This window comes from Pyrgilauda ruficollis, unplaced genomic scaffold, assembly GCF_017590135.1.
Source record: "Pyrgilauda ruficollis isolate IOZ18807 unplaced genomic scaffold, ASM1759013v1 scaffold243, whole genome shotgun sequence".
Lineage (NCBI taxonomy): Eukaryota > Metazoa > Chordata > Aves > Passeriformes > Passeridae > Pyrgilauda > Pyrgilauda ruficollis.
The window spans coordinates 420,223-438,729 of NW_024523745.1; the positions used below are offsets into that span (position 1 = coordinate 420,223).

The window sequence follows — 18,507 nt, forward strand, 5'->3', positions numbered from 1 at the left end:
TTCATCCCTTTGACAGAGCCACTCATTAAAATAAAGTTATTTCCATAATTCCCAATCTGCAGTGTGATCAAAGGAAACAGGGAAAACGTCCAAGACTTCATTGTGTCCTTGCCAAGCATCAAAAGCCCCAGGTCCTGCCTGGGCACAGGGTGGGCTCCACACCAGTGTCCGTCCCCTCTCTGAGCACTGGTTTGTGTGGTGTCCCCAGCCCTGGCTCTGTCCTGCAGCTCCAGGGAATGCTGCCACCAAAGCCCTCGAGAATCTGGGGGAATCACCCTGAGCACCCACAATTTCCCTGAGCAGCTGGGGGAAATATTTTGGGGGAAACAACCCTGGCAAAGGCTCTGGGCTGTTTCCCCAGGGACAGGGAGGAGGAGCTGAGGGATCCAGGTGTGGCTCATTCCCAGTTCCCGTTCAGGTTTGGAGCATCACAGACGTCAGAGAGCTCCAAGAGTGACCTGGAGAACGGGGACCACGACGGCAGCGTGGACTCGGAGGAGGAGGAGGAGCGGCCACCGCCCTCCCCACACAAGGGCAGCACCCCGGAGCAGAAGGACTCGGACTCCTGCCAAGGTTGGGAGCGCATCCCTGCGTCTGCAGGGATCACAGCAGCACTCACACACTGCCAGCTCCCCTGGAGAGGCCCCAGTTCCTCCTGGCCAGGGGAAACGGGAATGCCAGGGCTCGCTTTGTGCCTCTGGAGCCTCTGGAGCTGCAGCCCTGCCCAGAACAGCCCTTGTGTCAGGCAGCCCCACAGGGAGAATCCCAGGGAAAGGGTCCCTGCCCATGGCAGGGCTTGGAATGAGAGGAGCTGTAAGGTCCCCTCACACCCCAGCCTTTCCATGGTGGCTCCCTGAATCCCAGCTCCTTCAGTGCAAATCCAATCAAAGCAGCAGTGCAGGGATGTGACCTGAGCTCCCCCATCCCAGGACAGGAGTTGTGTGCCCACCTTTGCCAGCTGTCTCCACACCCTCATCCCTGCCTGTTCTCCTGCTTTTCCAGCTGTGTTCTGCCTGTGGCAAACCCATCCCTACACTGACTGGAGCAGGAGTGCAGAGGGACAGGCTTTTCCTGGAATCCCAGGAATGGGTTTGGGTGGGAAGGGACCTCAGAGCCCCTCAGTGCCACCCTGCCATGGCAGGGACACTCCCACTGTGCCAGGCTGCTCCAGCCCCAGTGTCCAGCCTGGCCTTGGGCACTGCAGGGATGCAGGGGCAGCCCCAGCTGCTCTGGCAATTCCAGCCCAGCCAGGAATTCCTCATGGCCAAGATCCCATCGAAACCTGGGGCTGGAAGCCATTCCCTGCATCTTGTCCCTCCAGGCCCCTGTAAGTTGTCTTTTTCCATCTTGTCTGCTCCCTTCAGGGATTTTCCCAACTCTCTGTGTAAATGACACCATGGGAATGCTGGACACACATGGTGCTGTCAGCAGAACAGTTCCAAGGGACAAAAAATGTTTCCAACCTTCTATTTTTCCACGCTTTTTGAGTTTTATACCATTTTTTTTTCTCTGAGTGCTGCCTTTGTGTTGTCACTGTGAGCACCAGGCAGGGTTATCCCAGGATCCTGCTCTCTGCACCACTTGGGAAGTGTCAGATAATTCCAGTCCATTGGGAAGAACCTCCCAGTTCCAGTGGGCCCTGTGTGGCAGCCCAGTCACCCTCTGGAGACTCAGCTGGAATTTGGGATCAGTTTTGGGGATGCAGCCCTGAGGGGGCTCTTTTGCCTCGTTCTGTTCCTGCAGAGCTCTGCAATCCTCCCTCTTCCCTGGGAAAAGCTAAGGAAAAATGCTGTTCCAAAAGTGGGATTTGTAGGACTGGAAGTAGGAAATGGGACTAGAAATGGAAGTAAATTCTGGAGGACGAATTGTCCAGGACTGTGAAAAAACCAGTGGGTGATTTTTAGGATCTTAAATACTGGAATCCATTGATCAGCTCTTTACCTGAAACCCAACCACTGGAGATGGAGATGGGAGCTTTTGGCAGGGAACTGAGGGACTTGGAGCTGGGAATCACTGGCTTGGGGGAGGAAGCCACCCACGGTGTCATTTGTCTCCGTGGATGCATCTCCTGGGGAAGAACATCTCCAGGGGGATTTCTGTGGGACACGGGCGGGTGTGGAAGGGGGCCCTGGGATGGGTTGCTGTGTGTCTGGGGTCCCTGGGACATCCCTGGCATGTCCCTGGGATGTCCCTGGGATCCCAGGGCTGTTCTTGGGATGGGTTGCTGTTTCCCTGGCATGTCCATGGAATGTCCCTGGCATCCCTGGGACGTCTCTGGGCTGGGTTGCTATGTCCCTGGGATGTCCCTGGGATCCCATGGGTGTTCCTGGGCTGGGTTGCTGTGTCCATGGGATCCCAGGGGTGTTCCTGGGCCGGGTTGTTGTGTCCATGGGATCCCTGGGATGTCCCTGGGATGTTCCTGGGCCGGGTTGTTGTGTCCATGGGATCCCAGGTATGTCCCTGGGATGTGTCTGGGCTGCCATGGGATCCCTGGAATGTCCCTGGGATGTTCCTGGGCCGGGTTGTTGTGTCCATGGGATCCCAGGGATGTCCCTGGGATGTCTCTGGGCTGGGTTGCTGTGTCCATGGGATCCCTGGAATGTCCCTGGGATGTTCCTGGGCCGGGTTGTTGTGTCCATGGGATCCCAGGGATGTCCCAGGGGTGTCCCTGGGCTGGGTTGGTGTGTCCATGGGATCCCTGGGGTGTCCCCGGGGTGGGGTTGCTGTGTCCATGGGATCCCTTGGGTGTCCCAGGGGAGTCCCTGGGCCGGGTTGCTGTGTCCATGGGATCCCTTGGGTGTCCCAGGGGTGTCCCTGGGCCGGGTTGCTGTGTCCATGGGATCCCAGCGGTGTCCCTGGGGTGTCCCTGGGCCGGGTTGCTGTGTCCATGGGATCCCTGGAATGTTCCTGGGATGTCCCTGGGCCGGGTTGCTGTGTCCATGGGATCCCTGGGGTGTCCCTGGGATGTCCCTGGGCCGGGTTGCTGTGTCCATGGGATCCCAGGGGTGTCCCTGGGGTGTCCCTGGGGCATCCCTGGGCCGGGTTGCTGTGTCCCTGGTCTGTCCCTGGGGTGCTCCTGGCCGGCTGGCGCTGGGCTGGCACCCAGGCTGTGGTGTCCCCAGGGGCTGGCTGGACGGCCGTGTTCGAGCCCGCGGGCCCCACGCCGCCCGTGGCCATGGACGTGGGCTCCAGCGTGTGGGACTCGGCCGCCCCGCAGAGCAGCGCCCCGGAGGAGAAGGGCTGGGCCAAGTTCACAGACTTCCAGCCTTTCTGCTGGTAAGAGCCATGGAATTCCAGCTCCCCTGGGGCTTGGCAACCGGGGAATATTTGGGATATGTTTTGATAAGAGTGCCTGGCTGTAATCCTTTCTTCTTCCCCTTCCCTTCCCATGTCTTCCCTTTTGTTGTTTAATACTGTCTGATGATCCTGGGTCAGGGCTCCTTTGTGCTTCCTGCTGCTTCCCAGTGCTCCTGACTGGGGTGGGACACAGAAAACCAGGAAATAAGGTTTAGATAAATTCAGAACAGTGATGGGAAGGAAGAGCAGGGCTGGTGACTGCTCCTGGGGCTGCTGGGAAGCTCTGGGATGATCCTGGCTCCCTGCTCAGGGCTCTTCCCTCCCCAGCTCCGAGACCAACCCTCGCTGCAGCTCCCCCGTGGGCACCGAGAGCAGCGGCACCGACGGGACCCCGGCGCAGGGCCAGGACAAGAACTGTGAGTGACACGGGGCCACACGGCGTGCTCTCAGCCCCTGGGAGCTCTGCATGGAGCACCTGGGGCGGGAGAAACCTCCCTGCAGGGCCCCAGCCCTCAGCATTCCCTGCGGGATCAGTGAGCGGAACGAAGGCAGAGATCCCCAGGGTTTGTTGGGACAATGTCAGCAGGGAAGGGATGGAGCTGCAGTGGGTTGGAGCTGATACCACAGGGACACTTCATTTATCCCTGGAAGTGTCCCAGGCCAGGCTGGATGGGGCTGGGAGCACTCTGGGACAGTGGCAGGTGTCCCTGCCCATGGTGGCACTGGGTGGGCTTTGAGATCCTTCCCACCCAACCCATCCCATGATCCCCAGACCATCTGCAGTGGCTGCAGGCCCTGTTTGACCCCTCAGGCTGTTCCAGGGAGCTTTCCTGAGGTTCCAGTGTGGGCTGTTCCTCCCCCAGCCAGCACTGCTGCCTCTCCCTGTGTGTGGAACGCGTGTGGGACACGGAAGGCGCCGCTGGTGGCCTTGGACAGCAGCTCCTCGGGCAGCTCCGAGAGCGACGACGACGACGACGACAAGGCCAAGGCTGGCACGGAATCCACGGCCACGGCGCAGGAGCCCAGCAAGGACAGGGCAGCTCCCTCCAGGTGGGAAGGGATCTCCGTGGGCTGGGATGGCCCCTGGGATGGCCCCGCGTGGTTCCAGTGTCCCCTCCCTGTGGGCTCCGTGTCCCGGTGTCCCCTGGGAGCAGGTCCTGCCCCTGGCGTGGCACGGGGGGGACTGAGGGACATTTAGCACAGGGTTATTCCAGGGAAGGGTTGGGGCTCCTTTGGGCCACTCCAGTGTCACAAGAGCATCTCTGTCCATGATCTGGGATTGGACTCAGGGCAGGATCCAGATGGGATCACTCAGAAAATCAGAGTAAAGGCTCCTGCAGCCATGGGGGAAAGGTTTAACCCACTCAGGTTCTCGTTTTCCCCAAAGGCATTCAATGATAAAAGCACCAGGAAAGGCTGGAGGAGATCCAGGGACTGGGCAGGTTTGTAGGAATTGGATCCTCAATCCAGCCTGCTCCAGTCATGGGGCATGAGCTGCTACCCAGCCCAGTCAGCATCTGCTGCATCCACAGAGATTTTACCCAGTTCTAAGATTCTGAGGTTTTTCCTCATACTCTGCCATGGATTTCCTTGTGTTTTTCACCTGAGTCCCTGGGTTTGTGCACCTGACTCAGGATCAGGAGTTTCCTTCAACAATGCTTGGTGACAGTTTGGGGTCATCCCTGGGTGTGCTCAGCCAGCAGCAGCTCCTGGGGGCCCGGGGGGCTGGGAAACCACTGGGATTGCAGAATTCCCTGGAATTAGGGCAGGAGTTATCCCAGGGTCTGTTAGGTCGAGAGCAGCTCATTCTGAGAAATGCATTAATTCTGATAATTGCATTAATTACATTACGTAGTACATTTGATTTTGATAAGTGCATTAATTCTGATAAATGCAGTTAATTTGGATAAATGCATTCACTTTGGTAAACACAGTTAATTTTGATATATTTCAGTTTGATAAATGCATTCGTTCTGATAAATGCGTTAATTCTGATAAATGCTCTCTCTGTGCTTGGGAATGGCCTGGCTGTGGCTTGGTGGGAAGCAGAGGGTGAGGGAAGGCACAGCAGTTCCATCTGTGCTGAAAGCAGCCTCTCCTTCTCCTGGGTTGTGTGGAGTTGGGTCCATTGGATCTGATCCAAGCTGTGCTCCAGGTGCTTTTCCTCCCCTGGACCATGGTGTGGGCACAGCAGGACCTTGCCTGGGGTTCCCAGGAGGATCAGGGAATGTGCTGAGCAGGACTCACTGGGTCGTTGGTCCAACTGCCCAGGAAAGCCCAACAATCCCAGAGCTGTCCAGACATTCCTGGGGCTCTGGAGCCGTGCCCATTCCCTGGGGAGCTGTTCCAGTGCCAGCACCCTCTGGAGGAAGAGCCTTTCCTGATCCCCACCTAACCCTCCCCAGCCCAGCTCCAGCTGTTCCTGTTCCTGTGTCCATCCTCTTGGAGATGTTCTCACCTCTTCCCTGCTTTCCTGGCAGGAGGGAAGTGTTTGTTCCTGGTTTGGCACATTGGGAATGTTTTCCTCTCCAGACAAGTGTCTGTACCACATTCCAGAGGGATAGAGCTTCCTGAACCTGCCTGCCTTTGCCTGCCTGCCCTTCTCCAGAGCTGATTCCCTTGTGGCAAAGAGCACCCATGGCCTCCCCTGGCAGGTGTCTGTGGCTCTCCACAGCTGTGTCCTTGGCCAGAGATCCCAGGGGAAGCTGTGGGGGGACAGGGGCCGTGCCACAGCTGGGACTGGAGCTGCTCCAGGCCTGGGCTCCCAGTGGGAATCACCACCCAGAGCGTTCCCAGTGGCCTCAGCTCTCCCAGACCCCTCAGCCTGCACTGGGAATATCCATTTGTTACCACCTTCCTTAGTGATTCCAGGGAAATCAGGAACACTTTGGAGTCACTGGGTGGGTTGTGACTCTCCAAGCACTTCCCCAAAACCTGCACCAAACCCCATTCCTGTTGCATAGGGACAGTTTTTCCATCCCCTTGTGCCCCTGGAATAAATGGAATCCACACAGGGATCTCTGATTCTCCTTGGAGCTCTCAGAGACTCAGGGTTTTCCTTCCCCTTGTCCCTGGAATCCAGTTGGAGGTCTTTTATCCTTGGAGCTGCCCAAGGCCTCTGTGGATTCTGTGGAAAACCAGATGTTGCAGCCCAGTAAATCCTCCAGATGTTCCACCCTCTGTGAGCCCCATCCCAGCTGCCCACGGCATCCTTACGGAGATGCAGCTCAGGAATTGCTCTCAGTTTCCCAGTTTGGATCCCACTGCCCGGGGAGGTTTGGGGTCCCACCCCTGGAGTGTCCAGGGGACAACAGGACATGCCACACAAAGTCCTTGTTTGGGCTGTGTCACTCCTGGGTCTAGCCCTGTGTGTCCAGCTGGAATTTTCCAGGAGTCCAGGGAAGGCAGAGAAATTCCCAAGCCCCCGTGGGTGCTCAGGTACCTCTGGAATCCTCCTGCCCTGGAAACTCCAGGGATTGGGCTTCAGAAGTTTCTCTTAGAACCATGGAAATGTCGAGCTCCAGTTTTTTTGTGTGGGAAGTGTTTTTTTCCAGCGACGTTCCTGGGAACGCGGCTCCATCCCTGTGTCTCTCCAAGGTGTATTTTGGTACTTCTGAGGAGCTTGTGAGCCCTGGAGGAAAGGGAGTGTTTGGATCTCATTATTCCTCATTTTCATGGTTTTTTTTCAAGAGAAGTGCTCCAGAAATAGAACCTCAGTCTCCAATCTCCATCACATGTCCAATTATCCAGCTGGGATTATTTTATTCCATAAACTCCCCCGGAGCCTGTGACAGGATTCCAGCTCAGCCATCTCCAGCTTTCCTCCCTTTTGTGGAGGTTTGCTCTGGGAGAGAGGGAGAAAGAATTGTTCTGGATGGAAACTGGGAAGAAAGTCATTCTTGGGGCATCTCATCCTCTGCCTTGGAAGCCAAAAAATGGGATGTGCACAGAAATCCCTCCTCCTGGGTGGGTTTATTCCAAACAAGAGATTGGGAGGGTTTGTTCCTGCAGTTCTCCTTTCCCAGGATTTGAGTTTTGGTTGTTGGTGCCTCACTGGGGATGTTGTCCCTCAGGTGGCACCTCCATGGTCCCTGGAGCACCTTCATTCAGCATGTTTGGATTCTGGACATCCAATCCCTGGGGGCTTTCCTCCATGGGGTTTTAGGATCTGCCCCTAAACCCAGGATTTTCTGGGTGTCCCAGAAGCCTGAGGAGTCCCTTGGGCAGAGGCTGTGGAGCAGAGCAGGCTGTGCCACCCCAGCAATGGCAGTGGCAGTGGTGCTTTGGGAGCTCTCAGACCGGATTTGCAGCAGGAGTTGGGAATGCCTCCCTCGAGGAACTGTTCTGGTGTGTCCTGTGGGGTTTGGGACCCGGAGCCTCCGGGATGTGCGTGCTGATTTGGATCCCAGCTTACTGCCAGTTCCCATTCCCGATGGGATCTTCAGGCCTGTGTGAGGAGAGCAGGAGGAATTTTGTTTCCCCCACTGGAATTGGAGCCCCATTCCAGCGTGAGTCTGCCTTTCCCGTGGGCTGAGCTCCACTGACGTGTCCCTGCCCTGTCCCGCAGCGGCTCTGACGGAAAGGCTCTGGAGACGCTTCCCGCGGCCGACGCCGGGACGGCCGCTGCCCCCCGAGGAGCCCGGAACAGCGCGGCCACGCACACGGACGGGCATCAGAGAGTGGCCACTGCTGTCACAACTGCCACAGAAACGGCCACGAGAGACAGGTGAGGGCACAATCCTGGCGTGGCTGGGTGGGCAGGGACCCCAGAGCCCCTGCAGTGCCACCCTGCCATGGCAGGGACACTCCCACTGTGCCAGGCTGCTCCAGCCCCAGTGTCCAGCCTGGCCTTGGGCACTGCAGGGATGCAGGGGCAGCCACAGCTGCTCTGGCAATTCCAGCCCAGCCAGGAATTCCTCATGGCCAAGATCCCATCCATGGCTGCCCTCTGGCACTGGGAGCCATTCCCTGTGTCCTGTCCATCCCTTGTCCCCAGTCCCTCTGCAGCTCTCCTGGAGCCCCTAAAGTCATTCTTGGGGCATCTCATCCTCTGCCTTGGAAGCCAAAAAATGGGATGTGCACAGATATCCCTCCTCCTGGGTGGGTTTATTCCAAAGAAGAGATTGGGAGGGTTTGTTCCTGCAGTTCTCCTTTCCCAGGATTTGAGTTTTGGTTGTTGGTGCCTCACTGGGGATGTTGTCCCTCAGGTGGCACCTCCATGGTCCCTGGAGCACCTTCATTCAGCATGTTTGGATTCTGGACATCCAATCCCTGGGGGCTTTCCTCCATGGGGTTTTAGGATCTGCCCCTAAACCCAGGATTTTCTGGGTGTCCCAGAAGCCTGAGGAGTCCCTTGGGCAGAGGCTGTGGAGCAGAGCAGGCTGTGCCACCCCAGCAATGGCAGTGGCAGTGGTGCTTTGGGAGCTCTCAGACCGGATTTGCAGCAGGAGTTGGGAATGCCTCCCTCGAGGAGCTGTTCTGGTGTGTCCTGTGGGGTTTGGGACCCGGAGCCTCCGGGATGTGCGTGCTGATTTGGATCCCAGCTTACTGCCAGTTCCCATTCCCGATGGGATCTTCAGGCCTGTGTGAGGAGAGCAGGAGGAATTTTGTTTCCCCCACTGGAATTGGAGCCCCATTCCAGCGTGAGTCTGCCTTTCCCGTGGGCTGAGCTCCACTGACGTGTCCCTGCCCTGTCCCGCAGCGGCTCTGACGGAAAGGCTCTGGAGACGCTTCCCGCGGCCGACGCCGGGACGGCCGCTGCCCCCCGAGGAGCCCGGAACAGCGCGGCCACGCACACGGACGGGCATCAGAGAGTGGCCACTGCTGTCACAACTGCCACAGAAACGGCCACGAGAGACAGGTGAGGGCACAATCCTGGCGTGGCTGGGTGGGCAGGGACCCCAGAGCCCCTGCAGTGCCACCCTGCCATGGCAGGGACACTCCCACTGTGCCAGGCTGCTCCAGCCCCAGTGTCCAGCCTGGCCTTGGGCACTGCAGGGATGCAGGGGCAGCCCCAGCTGCTCTGGCAATTCCAGCCCAGCCAGGAATTCCTCATGGCCAAGATCCCATCCATGGCTGCCCTCTGGCAGTGGGAGCCATTCCCTGTGTCCTGTCCATCCCTTGTCCCCAGTCCCTCTGCAGCTCTCCTGGAGCCCCTGCAGGCCCTGCCAGGGCTCTGAGCTCTCCCCCACTGAACATTCCTAACTCTCAGCCTCCCTTCATGTTAGAGATGCCCCATCCCTCTGATCACCTTGGAAGGGGTTGGAACTAGACAGCTTTTAGGTCCCTTCCCACCCAGGCCATTCCCTGATTCCATGTTGATTTTCCCCTGCCAGGGGCTCTGAGCTCTCCCCCACTGAACATTCCTAACTCTCAGCCTCCCTTCATGTTAGAGATGCCCCATCCCTCTGATCACCTTGGAAGGGGTTGGAACTAGACAGCTTTTAGGTCCCTTCCCACCCAGGCCATTCCCTGATTCCATGTTGATTTTCCCTGTAAATATTCCACGAGGCACTGGGGGAGTTCCAGAGAGCTGGTTCCTGGTTCCCTGGGCAGACAGAACACAGCCAGAGGGCGGGGCTCGGGTCCCAGCAGAAAGGCGTTCCCAGGAGGGATGAGGGAAGCTGGGGGAGCTCTCCTGGTGTGTCCCGTGTCCCTAAGGCTGCTCCCTGGTGTCCCTGCAGGAGCGACGAGGCCTTGCCCTGTGCCGAAGCCACGTTGAACGGCCCCGCTTGATGCCGCCGCCGCCGCCCTGGGACGTGTGTGAGCCAGGCCAGGCTGCTCCCTGGTGATGCAATTTGTCAATTCTTTATTATTTTTTTTTTCATTTTAATTTTATTTTTTAATAAATGCTGCATTGATGAGAGCGAGCTGGCGTTCAGGACCAGACACGCAGATCCAACAGCACCGATCCGTTCGGAAAGACACTCGGCATTGTCGAAATGTAGCATTGAGTTCAGTCCTCACGGGAATGACGGGCTCTTCCCAAGCCTTCTGCCTGATCTGAGTTGTCCCCTTCCCCGTGCCCCTGGTTTTTGTTTTGGATTTGGGGTTCAGTGCTGTTTTCCCAGTGTTATTGCACACAGTATTCAGCTTCTCTTGGGAAGGTAGCAGGTCCAGCGGCGGCCGGGGCCAGCGCACAAATCCCGCAGCCGTGTGACCAAAGTTCCTGATGGAGCTGTCCTCGGGCAGCCTTTGCACCGCTTTGTAGAGCAATAAAGCCTTACCAGAAACATTTCACAGGAGAGGAGGAATGCCAACACTTCGTGGGGGGAGCAGGGAGGGCTTGGATTGGGTTGGCAGGGCCGAGGCCGGGGCTGTCCCCGGCCGGAGCCAGGGAGTGACGCTGAGGCCCAGCTGCCCAGGGAACGGGATGTCCCTGCATTCCAGCACTGCTCCGGGCCCTCCATGGACACGTGGTGGATCAGGGCAGGGGCTGGGCCGGGTCGGAGGTGGCCTCTCCTGCCGATGGCCGTGCTGGCCCCCAGGGGACCCTGCCCACGGGGAGGTGACCAGGGTTTTGCTGGCTCTTTGGAGACTGAATTAATGTATTTGCAAATGATGATGGAAATCCTTTTTCTGTTTGTTTTGTTCTGTTTTTAAAGTTTTTAATGGATGCAGGAACAGCAACACTTTTGCACTTTGTACCTGGTGATGACAGCGTTGGGGGGGTGGTCATGGGAGAGCCGTGGGGACATCCGGATCCCTCAGGGGGGATGGGAGAGCAGGGCCAGGTGAGGGGAGCACCTGGAGCTGGGATGTGGGATGTGGGATGTGGGATGTGCCCAGGCTGGAGCCCCGCTCCCGGGAATGCCATGCTGGTGCCAGGCTCTGAGCTCACTGCCAGCCCAGCCTGGGGGGCACATGAGGGGCACTGGGAGGGAGGGGTTGGGCCACCTGGGACAGCTGAGCTGGAACCCCCGGGATGTGGAATCCTGAGAAATCCTCCCTTTGGAGCAAAGCCTGGAGCTTGGCACACAGGGAGCCAGACCGCTGCTTTGGGATGCATTCCCGAGGGTGGGAAGCACCTCCCATCCCCAGCAGGGCAGCCTGGCTGCCCAAAATCCCCTCCTTGTGCTGTGGTGTCTGCTCGTGGGATGTCCTCCCTGGGCTGGGAGGGCAGTGAGGGGAGCCAGGCGTTCCCACTGGGGCTGCCCCTGGTCCCTGTGTGCCAGGGGGTTCTGCCCAGGGAGCAGGGGCTGGGTCCCAGGAGCTGCTGCTGGAGGTGGCTGGCATCCCGGAGGGCACTGGGGCTGTGGGCCACTCGTGTGCTGCTGGCAGGGCTGGGCTGTCCCCCAGCCCCCATTCCTTGGGAATCAGGTGGTGCAGGGCTCTTGTTCTGGAAGTTTTCACTCGCTGAATTAATATTAAATTAATAATTTAAAGTTAATTGCACTGGGAGGGAAAAAAAAAATCTCACTTTGTGCTTTGCTTCCCCTGCTTGGTGTTCAGGGATCAATCCCACTCCAGCCAGGACTCTCAGACAGGATCAGTGGCTTTGAGGTCCTGACTGGAGACACATTAAAGTCTTAATTTTCCAAGGATTGGTGCTAGAGTTCTGCTGTACATCGGGCATTCCTGGGCCCCAGAGCTGATTCCACGGAAGCTGAAGGATCCATGTGCTGGTACAGCCTGGCTGGATCCCGGGGGATGGCAGGGTGCCCTTCCAGCCTGTTCCCCTGCCTGCCCCGGGGGCAGCTGTGCCCAGATCCGTGTGGGATCGGGGGGCGAGGGAAATGTCCCACAGATGGATCATCCTTCCAGCTCGGACCCTTCCCGTGGGAGCAGTGCTTTGGGTGGGGTGGGGTCACAGCAGGGTCCCCTCACGTGGCATGAGGGACAGGACAGGGCCTCCACCCCCGAGCTGCTGAGCTTTGGGAGCAGTGGTTCCACCTGGGCAGGGATGGGGCAGCAGTGACCCCACGGTGGCTCCCAGAGGTGGGGCTGGCTGTGCCTTCTGCTGCAATTCCAGCCTGGCATTCCTCAGCTTTGGCTTCGAGTCCCTGAGTGTCAGTGAGAGCTTTATTAATAATAATTATATTAATAATAATGATGATTATAATAATATCCTTGGGCATATCCAGATCTGAACACAGCTCATTACTGGGGGCTCGTTAGTGGGTTAATTTATTACTTAGTGCTGAGACACATCACTGGGGCTTGGTCAGACCTGTGGAGATGCACAAATTCCATGGGTTTGGTGCCTGTGGATGATCCCTCCACGGCTGGGATTGGGGCTCTCAGTTCATTCCACCTCTCCACTCCCACCAGCCAGGGGCTGACCCAGACCCTGCTCCTGCTGCTTGGGCTGCCGGGGTTTGCAGCTCTGAGCAGAGCCAGAGCCAGCTCCTGGCCTGGCTCCGGTGCTTTTGTGGGGAAACCAGGAGTGGGAATCCTTCTGAGGCAGAGCTTCCCGTCCCTCCGGAGACACAGCGGGTGTGGAGGGCTTGGGGTGTCCCACCTGGGGTTTCCTTCTCCCTGTGCTCCGGGGAAGGGTTTCTAGGGCTGGAGCAGCATCTCTTGGCTTCTGAGGATGGAATTCCCTGTGTCCCCTGATCCCCTGGCCCTGCTGGGCTCCGTGTCCAAGTGATGAAGGCTCCCCCCAAGTCCTGCTCCACGCTTCCCTGCTGCCTCATGCCTGGAATCTCCCATATGCACAGGGTGGGGCTGGACACGGATCTGTGTCATTCCAGGGACATTCATCCACACACACTTGGATCTCGTGAGAACCCTGGGAGGGGGGCACTGGGAGCACGAGGAGCTGGCTTTTTATCTCCAGGGTCAAGAGCAAAAGCAGCAAGGCCAGGTTCCTGGGGGATGGTTCTGGAATGTTCCGTGCAGTGGCTCTGCCTGCCTGGGCATTGATCCAGGGATCCGGTGATCCCGCTGTGCCAACTGCTCCACGCTGGGATGGGAGGGGAGGGGAGTGGGCTCCTGGGCACAGTTAGAGCTAAACTCATCCCTTTGGCCAGTCCCAGGTAATTCCTGGATGGTGGCACGCCTGTCCCTGGGGGGATGTGGGATGATGGAAGAATCCCATTGTGGGGATGGGAAAGCCCCGTGGTGTTGGGAGCGTCCCCATCCCTGTCACATCGGGTGCCCCTTCCCAGGCATGTCTCCTGTGGGGGCACCTGGGTGCAGAGCTGGAGGGCTGGGAATCCCAAACCCCAGCGTGTGTGGAGCTGTGATCCCACGGCAGATGGAGCAGGGTGCTGGGATTGAGCATTCCTGGGGCTCAGGCTGGGGGGCTTCCGTACCCCCTCAGTCCAGGGGCATCCAGAGGCGTGTCCAGAGTTCCCTGCGTGTCCCGGGGGAGTCCTCTTCCCACTGCACCCTGCACCCTGGAAGGGCAGCCAGCAGGGAATATTCTGGTCATTCCCTCAGCAATTCCACAGCCAAAAACTTCTCAAAAACAGAATTCCCTCTCTTCTTGTGGCAGGCAAAATCCCGGGTCTTTGTTGGGGTCCTGTGTCCTCAGCAAAGCCCAAGGGAAATTCCCCAAGTGTCCCAAGGCTTTGCTGTCCCTGGGATGGAATCCCAAGGTTTCATCAAGAAACTCTCTTTGGAGAGCTGCAGGTGGGCAGGGAATGGAAACCCTGAGGGGCACAGATTGGAAAAAAAAAAAAAAACCAAAAAAAAACAAAAAAAAAAACCAAAAAAATCCCCCAAAAGCCCTGTGCTGCCCTCAGTGTCTGTTCCAAAGGGTTTGGGCATCCCAGTTCCCAGACCTCCCAGTGAAAGGTCTGGAGTGGAGGTGCAGGGACATTCCCAAAGAACATATCTGAAGGAAATATCATTGGAATTACTTTCTTGTTCTCCAGTGGCATCCCAGAGTTACTTTTCCCACACTGGCCAGGGAACTGTCATTAAAATCCTGATTTATCAGTGGCAATCCTTGGAGCACATCCCTGTGCCAGCCTTGAAATCCCAACCCCTCGGGGATCCCTCTCATCCTGAGGGGACCTTTCTGCCCCACTGGGTGGGCTGGGAATTGATCCATTGGAAAAAACAGAATTTATTGGAAAAAACAGAATTGATCTATCAGAAAAACTGGAGCGTGGTGCTTAGTGAAGAGCTCAAGGTGTATCCTGGGTGTGTCCTGGGTGTAACTGGGGTGTATCCTGGGTGTATCCTGGGTGTAACTGGGGTGTGTCCAGTGTGTACCCAGGGTGTGTCCAGGGTGTATTCCGGGTATGTCCTGGGTGTATCCTGGGTGTATCCTGGGTGTACCTGGGGTGTGTCCAGCGGGTACCCAGGGTGTGTCCAGGGTGTATCCTGGGTGTGTCCTGGGTGTAACTGGGGTGTATCCCGGGTGTATCCCGGGTGTATCCTGGGTGTGTCCTGGGTGTATCAGGGGCGTGTCCAGGGCGTGTCCAGGGCGTGTCCAGGGTGTACCCAGGGTGTGTCCAGGGTGTGTCTGGGCTGTATCCAGGGTGTATCCAAGCTGTACCTGTCTTCCCGCTGCCGTCTCTCATGGACTGGCTCTGAGCTGGTTTGAGCTGGGGCTCGCTGGGCTCGGTGCTGCCCTGAGAGAATTCCTGCTCCCTCCTCGCCAGCCGCAGCTGCACGTGTTGGGATTGGGAGCTGCTCTGCCATTTCCCATTCCCGCTCTCCTGGCCCCGTCCCACCTTTGGGAAGCTGTTCCTGCCATGGAACATTTCCCATTCCCGCCATGGAACATTTCCCATTCCCGCTCTCCTGGTCCTGTCCCACCTTTGGGAAGCTGTTCCTGCCGTGGAACATTTCCCATTCCCGCTCTCCTGGTCCCATCCCACCTTTGGGAAGCTGTTCCTGCCGTGGAACATTTCCCATTCCCGCCATGGAACATTTCCCATTCCCGCTCTCCTGGCCCCATCCCACCTTTGGGAAGCTGTTCCTGCCGTGGAACATTTCCCATTCCCGCTCTCCTGGCCCCATCCCACCTTTGGGAAGCTGTTCCTGCTGTGGAACATTTCCCATTCCCGCTCTCCTGGCTCCGTCCTGTGCTGCTTCCCGGTGCTCCCCTCTGGGGGACAGGGATGTGCTCCCTGGAATGCTGGCTGTGTCCTCAGGGAAGGGCTGGAGGCTCAGCCCTGCCCTGGAATGGGGTGTGCTGCTGTGGTGTATCCATGGAAACCCGGGGTGGAGGGCTTTCCTTGTGACTGTTCTCCCTTCACCTTGCTATCGGGATTTTTCCCTTTGCCCTGCTGAGACTGGATTTGGGATTTTGGTGTTACCGGTCGGGAATCGGCTCTAAAATTCAGCAGTGTTAATGAATAATTAGTGAATAATTACCTGTGTTAGTTAATGACATGTGGCAGTGGCAGGAATGGTGCCCTTGAAGCACCAACTCCAACATTCCGTCAGTGAAAGTCTGAGATCCTTTGGAAGATGGGTTGGATCAGTTCCCGCTGGTTTCGTCCTGGATAACATTTCTGACTTTATCAGGAATGCTGTTGGGCTTGGGCTGAGAATGGGATTTTTGATCCTGGTTTTTCCCTCCATGGTGGGAAGCTCCAGCAAACCCAGGGGTTTTCAGGCGTATTTAGGGCTGAACTTTGGGACAAACAAATGGAAAAGGAACAATTTGGCTCCTCCCCGGTGGCTTTGCTCACCTGAACCTCTCTTACCTCATCCAGGAAGGGCTTTGTGGTGTCCCAGCTCCCACCTGGATTTGTACAGAATTCCCAGTATTCCCTGGTAGTCCTCACCTCTCCCAGCAGTGGGATATTCCCATGGAAACTGTATTTTTGTATTTGATGCTGATGGGAAGAGAGGGATTTTCCTCTCTTCCTGAATTCGGGGCTTTTCTGGAAGGCAGAGCCTTCCCTTCTATTTTTGATTCCCTCAAATTCCTTGGACAGATGGAAACAAGGAAGAAATCCTTTCTCCTGTAATTTTGATGCCCAGAGGTAGTTTTGCAGAGCTCTGTAGGAACTGTGGGAATGCTGTGGGGATTCCCCTACAGGGAATCCCCAACCCCCTAGGGATGGGTTTGGTGCTTTTGGCAGTGAGGGCACTGCTGGAGGATGCCCTTGGCTGGATCTCATGGATCCACACATGAGGATCCACAGGCACAGCAAATGTTCTTCTCTCCATGGAAATGCTTCTCCCACTCTTCTTTCCCAAAATGCTGCTGGAGAACCTCGAGTGCCCCTGGGGTGCTGGGATTGCGACCGGGAATTCTGGCTGCTCCACTCCTGAGCCCAGAGCTGGGCCTGCAGTTCCCTTGTTCCGTGGTCCTTGTGTGCCTTCCATGTCCTCCTGTGAATTCTGGCTCCCTGGAGTCCATCTCTGGTCCTTGGAGTCATCCCTTGGTCCTTGCTGTTCCCTGCTCCTCACATCTGTTCCATGGTCCTTGCAGCTGTTCCCTGGCCCTCATGCATTCCCTGATCCCTGCATCCATTCCCATTTCCCTGCAGCCATTCCCAGCTCCCTGCAGCCATTCCCATCTCCCTGCAGCCATTCCCAGCTCCCTGCAGCCATTCCCATCTCCCTGCAGCCATTCCCTGTTCCCTGCAGCCATTCCCTGCTCCCTGCAGCCATTCCCATCTCCCTGCAGCCATTCCCAGCTCCCTGCATCCATTCCCTGCTCCCTGCAGCCATTCCCATCTCCCTGCAGCCATTCCCATCTCCCTGCAGCCATTCCCTGCTCCCTGCAGCCATTCCCTGCTCCCTGCAGCCATTCCCTGCTCCCTGCAGCCATTCCCTGCTCCCTGCAGCCATTCCCAGCTCCCTGCAGCCATTCCCTGCTCCTCAGCTCCCTGTTCCCACTCCTGGCAGTGACGTTGCACAGACACTTCAGCTCTTTCCCAGCTCCTCTCTATGGTCCCAGGAATGTTCAAACTCCAATCTGTGTCTGATTGGCCATGGCAGAATCTGGAAAAGTGGGGGAAATCCCAATCCCTTCCCTTCCCTTCCCTTCCCTCCCCTCCCTGCAGCCCTCCCCTCCCCTCCCCTGGCTCCTGTTAATTTGCAGTTAATTCCCGTGTATTCATCACATCCTGCAATTCCCATCCCTGCTCCTCCCCTCCCTCCAGACCTGCAGCTTTCCCAAAGGTTTTCCTCCCTCGGACACTTCCAGCTCTGAGGCCCCTTGGATCCAGGAGCTGTTCCAGGGCACGGCGCTGACCACACTGGTGGTTCCAAAGCAATCCAAAGCCTTGGATTTAGTCTGGAAGGAGCCACCTCTTCCCATTCCAGCTTGGATCCAGTCCTGTTCCACCCCACATCACGGGAAACAGGAGAAGGTCCTGTGCCCAAGCCCATGGAAAACAATCATTCCCAATTCCCACTGTTCCGAGTGCCTTAAATCCATCCCGATTCCAACAATGGATTTCTGTTCCCTGTGCTCTTCCCTCTGCTCCTCACAGCTCCTTATCCCACTTAGTGCATTCCTGTGTCCCAGTTAGTGCATCCCAGTATCCCAGTTCATCTCTGTATCCCAGCTCATCTCTGTATCCCAGTTATCCCATCCCTGTATCCCGGTTATCCCATCCCAGTATCCCAGTTATCCCATCCCAGTATCCCAGTTATCCCATCCCAGTATCCCAGGTATCCCATCCCAGTATCCCAGTTATCCCATCCCAGTGTCCCAGTTATCCCATCCCAGTGTCCCAGTTCATCCATCCCTGTATCCCAGTTATCCCATCCCAGTATCCCAGTTATCCCATCCCAGTATCCCAGTTATCCCATCCCAGTGTCCCAGTTCATCCACCCCTGGTGTCCCCACGAGCTCCGGGCAGAGCCAGAGCTCTGGGATTTGGTCACGGGAACCCCCTGAGCCACTTCCCTGTTGGGAATGGGGCCCCCCCGTCAGAATTCCACAGAACAGAAGGAAAACGTCCTTTGGGAATGCTCAGCCCCGGGGTTCCCTGTGGGCCATGCAGGGAGAAGTTGATCCTTTCCCAGGGGACAATGGAGATCCCGTGGGAGTGGGGCTGTGGGGCAGGGAACAGGAATTCTGTGTCCATTTCCTGTGAGGGATCCCAGACTCCAGCCTGGGCATCGCAACTGTCTCCAAGTAGGACAGAAACTGGGCTAAAAGCACCAGAAAGAAAGGATTATTCCTGGTTTTCTGATGGAATGGAAATAGTGTTTAATCCTAAATATTTTATTATTTAATGGAATTTAAATGAAAACTTCCCAGGCCTGTAAATATTCCCCCCCTTGGAATATAAACATTCCCCTGCTGGGTCTGGGGTTTGTGGAATGGAAAGGGATTTTCTGCCA

The 18,507-nt window shown here is 57.1% G+C and overlaps 2 protein-coding genes across 2 annotated transcripts in view; both read left to right on the plus strand.

Annotated features, from left to right (window-relative positions):
* Window positions 1-10,032, plus strand: part of PPP6R2 (protein phosphatase 6 regulatory subunit 2) — a 58,713-nt gene extending 48,681 nt beyond the window's left edge. Inside the window, exons 18-24 of the mRNA XM_041470266.1 lie at window positions 419-573; window positions 3,123-3,276; window positions 3,625-3,713; window positions 4,161-4,347; window positions 7,865-8,023; window positions 8,999-9,157; window positions 9,981-10,032. Of these exons, the coding sequence (XP_041326200.1) occupies window positions 419-573; window positions 3,123-3,276; window positions 3,625-3,713; window positions 4,161-4,347; window positions 7,865-8,023; window positions 8,999-9,157; window positions 9,981-10,032 (955 nt within the window). The remainder of the gene's footprint in view (window positions 1-418; window positions 574-3,122; window positions 3,277-3,624; window positions 3,714-4,160; window positions 4,348-7,864; window positions 8,024-8,998; window positions 9,158-9,980) is intronic.
* Window positions 8,330-14,592, plus strand: LOC121355093. The gene is made up of 3 exons (XM_041470267.1): window positions 8,330-9,157; window positions 9,981-14,465; window positions 14,564-14,592. Exons 2-3 carry the CDS (start codon window positions 13,286-13,288, stop codon window positions 14,590-14,592), a joined length of 1,209 nt encoding a protein of 402 aa, XP_041326201.1. The 5' UTR covers window positions 8,330-9,157; window positions 9,981-13,285.
* Window positions 14,593-18,507: the final 3,915 nt, after the last annotated feature.

What these genes read in the sequence shown, in the direction of transcription:
- LOC121355093 (XM_041470267.1), top strand. Translation starts at nt 13,286, where the DNA reads ATGGTGGCACGCCTGTCCCTGGGGGGATGTGGGATGATGGAAGAATCC. An exon ending in GTGTCCAGTGTGTACCCAGG is followed by an intron (nt 14,466 to 14,563) that starts GTGTGTCCAGGG and finishes GGGTGTGTCCAG; the next exon opens with GGTGTATCCTGGGTGTGTCC.